The sequence below is a fragment of the Pipistrellus hanaki genome, assembly GCF_964339955.1.
Source record: "Pipistrellus hanaki genome assembly, chromosome: 10".
In the NCBI taxonomy this organism is placed as follows: Eukaryota; Metazoa; Chordata; class Mammalia; order Chiroptera; family Vespertilionidae; genus Pipistrellus; species Pipistrellus hanaki.
The window spans coordinates 5,376,298-5,378,802 of NC_140512.1; the positions used below are offsets into that span (position 1 = coordinate 5,376,298).

The 2,505-nt window shown below is 36.0% G+C and overlaps 1 protein-coding gene across 1 annotated transcript; it reads right to left on the reverse strand.

The window, feature by feature from the left end:
• On the reverse strand, positions 1-1,510 carry NPVF (neuropeptide VF precursor; the record flags this gene model as incomplete). Its single annotated transcript, XM_084897299.1, is given in 4 exon segments — positions 1-149; positions 1,300-1,434; positions 1,437-1,482; positions 1,484-1,510. Coding segments are annotated over 4 exon segments (357 nt in total).
• Positions 1,511-2,505: the final 995 nt, after the last annotated feature.

The following is a 2,505-nucleotide window of genomic DNA, read 5'->3' on the forward strand; positions in this document are numbered from 1 at the left end:
TTAGAAACATCCACTAGTGGGTTGTTCTTCTATGGGCCTCCCAGGTCTCAAGGGCAAGTTTTTGTTGACTGCAGGTGTGCTCATCTTCACGATGTGTTTTGGACCCCAAACTTTTAATTCCTCGAAACGGAAACTTCTTTTCTTTTTACCTTTAAGGTTTCCTCTATGATATCATTAGAAATGAGAATTAAAATTATTTATTATTGTTATGAGCAACAGAGTTGAACCCCAAATGAACTTAAACTCAGACTTTAATCTGTTGAATGGTTAAAGCTATAACCAAAGCATGTGTTTTCATGCACATAATAATTGAATAAATAATTTGCATTAAGTTTCTGAAAGCAATCTGGTCTCTCTGTCCCTGGCCTATTGTAAGAGAACTATAAAATATTAATCTATAGAGTGAACACAGCAATGTGTTCAAGCAGGAGGAACAGAATGAGGCATTGGAATGAGACAAATGTTTATTTTACTGCAGTTATCCTTTTTCGGCTTTGGGTTCACATTGCTTATGGAGTATTTCATATATTTTTATATTTTGATTTTGGAGAACCCACCCATTGCCTCTTCATTTCTCTTGTGAAGGCCACGGTGGTGGGAACACGGACACACAGATGCTAGCCTGGTTCCAGGGTGCAGCTGGAGGAGGCTCTTCCGCCAGTTCCTATTCAGAGTTTCAGTCTAAAAGCATTTCTCAAGAAACGGATTGTATTTTTATTAGTATATAAGTTTTATTTTTAGTAAAGGACCAGTTAGTCTGTGGGTTACTGCCCCAGTAACGTGCCAACTTTAAAGAAACCATTTAAAATACAGCAACTGTATAATTAGATTTATTTAATCACGAAAGTTTGTCCATATAAAGATTTTTAAATGATTAGTTTCTGATTGTAGAAAGTAATTTATACTCATTTCGGCAAATTTGGAAAATACCTAAGAGCACAAGGAAGAAAATAAAAATAACTTGCAAACCCACCATGTAGGGATATTTTAGTTAGATTTACCACTAAGTAGAAAATATCAATGTCATATTGTTTTGTTTGTAGTTGAAGACAGTTCAAATGTCCAGCTGAAATGTATCCAGATCTTATTTTTTCAACTGTTTATCACAACTGTGTACTTCTGAGTCCACTGAAAATTATTAATGCACCCTGCGCTTGCTAAGCATCAGGCTCTGTCCATTCATGGTAATCGAAGGAGCCAGGCTGTTTGCTGTTGTGTTAACCCGAATTGTAAGGAATCTGCTGTCATGGGCATGCTGAAATTTGACAGAAAGCAAAGCACAAATGACCTCTTCCTTACTCTTCACAAAACCATCACTCAGGGCTAATATATAGTTAGTGCTAGTCACGTCAGATAGAGTTAAAGAGCTTACTTCAGAACATTTGTCATAATTTTCTCTGCTGTGAAGACTGCACATCATTAACTCATCTGCATGAAGATGTTTGATGTTAACAAGCTTGAAGTGGCTAAAGTAAAAAAAATGGAATCGTTTTGATGAAATAACTTGCATTTGTCCTAAATCTAGAATTAAATTGTTATGTGCAGCAAGATGTCTATGTCTACAAGAAGGGAAACTGGTCTTTTTATACTGTCTACAAACAAAGGCAAGTTTGCTTTACCGTGGAAATCAATCCCACATGTGTTAAGTGCTAATATTAATTAGAGTGTTTAACTAAAATACGTATGTAAGGAATGTGGGTAACTATTCTGGAAGACAGCAATGTTTCTGCTTACAGATTCATTAGCTTTGGAAATAATTTTCCTCATTAAAAAGGAGCTTCTAATGAGGTAAATTTGGGGCTATAGTCATTAAGATTCCGAACAAACAGAATGCATTATTTCTCTGAGCTCATACAAAAAATATTGGTGTTTGCATCCATTCCTGGGAGAAGGAAAAAATAATATTGAATATGTGCTAACCACATTAAAATTTTTTTATCCCCACAAAAAGGCATACTATTTTCAAAATGTCAAACAAAATTAAGAATGTAGAAAATAGGGGCTGGGTGAAAAAGGTGAAGGGATAAAAAAAAAAAAAAGTGAAAATAATTCTAAGTCCTATAATACCCAAATAAAATGCCATTAATTAACTTTTTGCAAAATGCTGTTTGGTTATTAAAAAGCTCTGGAGTAAATGTCAGCTGTAGCGTGAAGGGTGTGCAGAAGACCATGTGATAGGCATTTTGACAAACTGGCTGTCTCAGGAGAAGCTGGAGGCAGTTCAAGGCCTTTTGTATTTGCCCTGTGGGCCTTATTTGGCAAAACTGTATAAATCATTGGGATTTTATTTTTATGAGATGCTGCATCCTACCTTCTTCCTCAAAGCCCTTAAGGACCCCAGCAGGGGTTTGGCAAGGCACACACATGCTGATTTTGTGGTTCCCCTGGCCCATATTATTTAAGTAATCTCACACTGCCACAGGCATACAGACATCATGGCATAAGAAAAGAATTTGCAGAAATAAATGCTTATTTACTGAAATGCCAAAGAGACTCTCTTTTGGA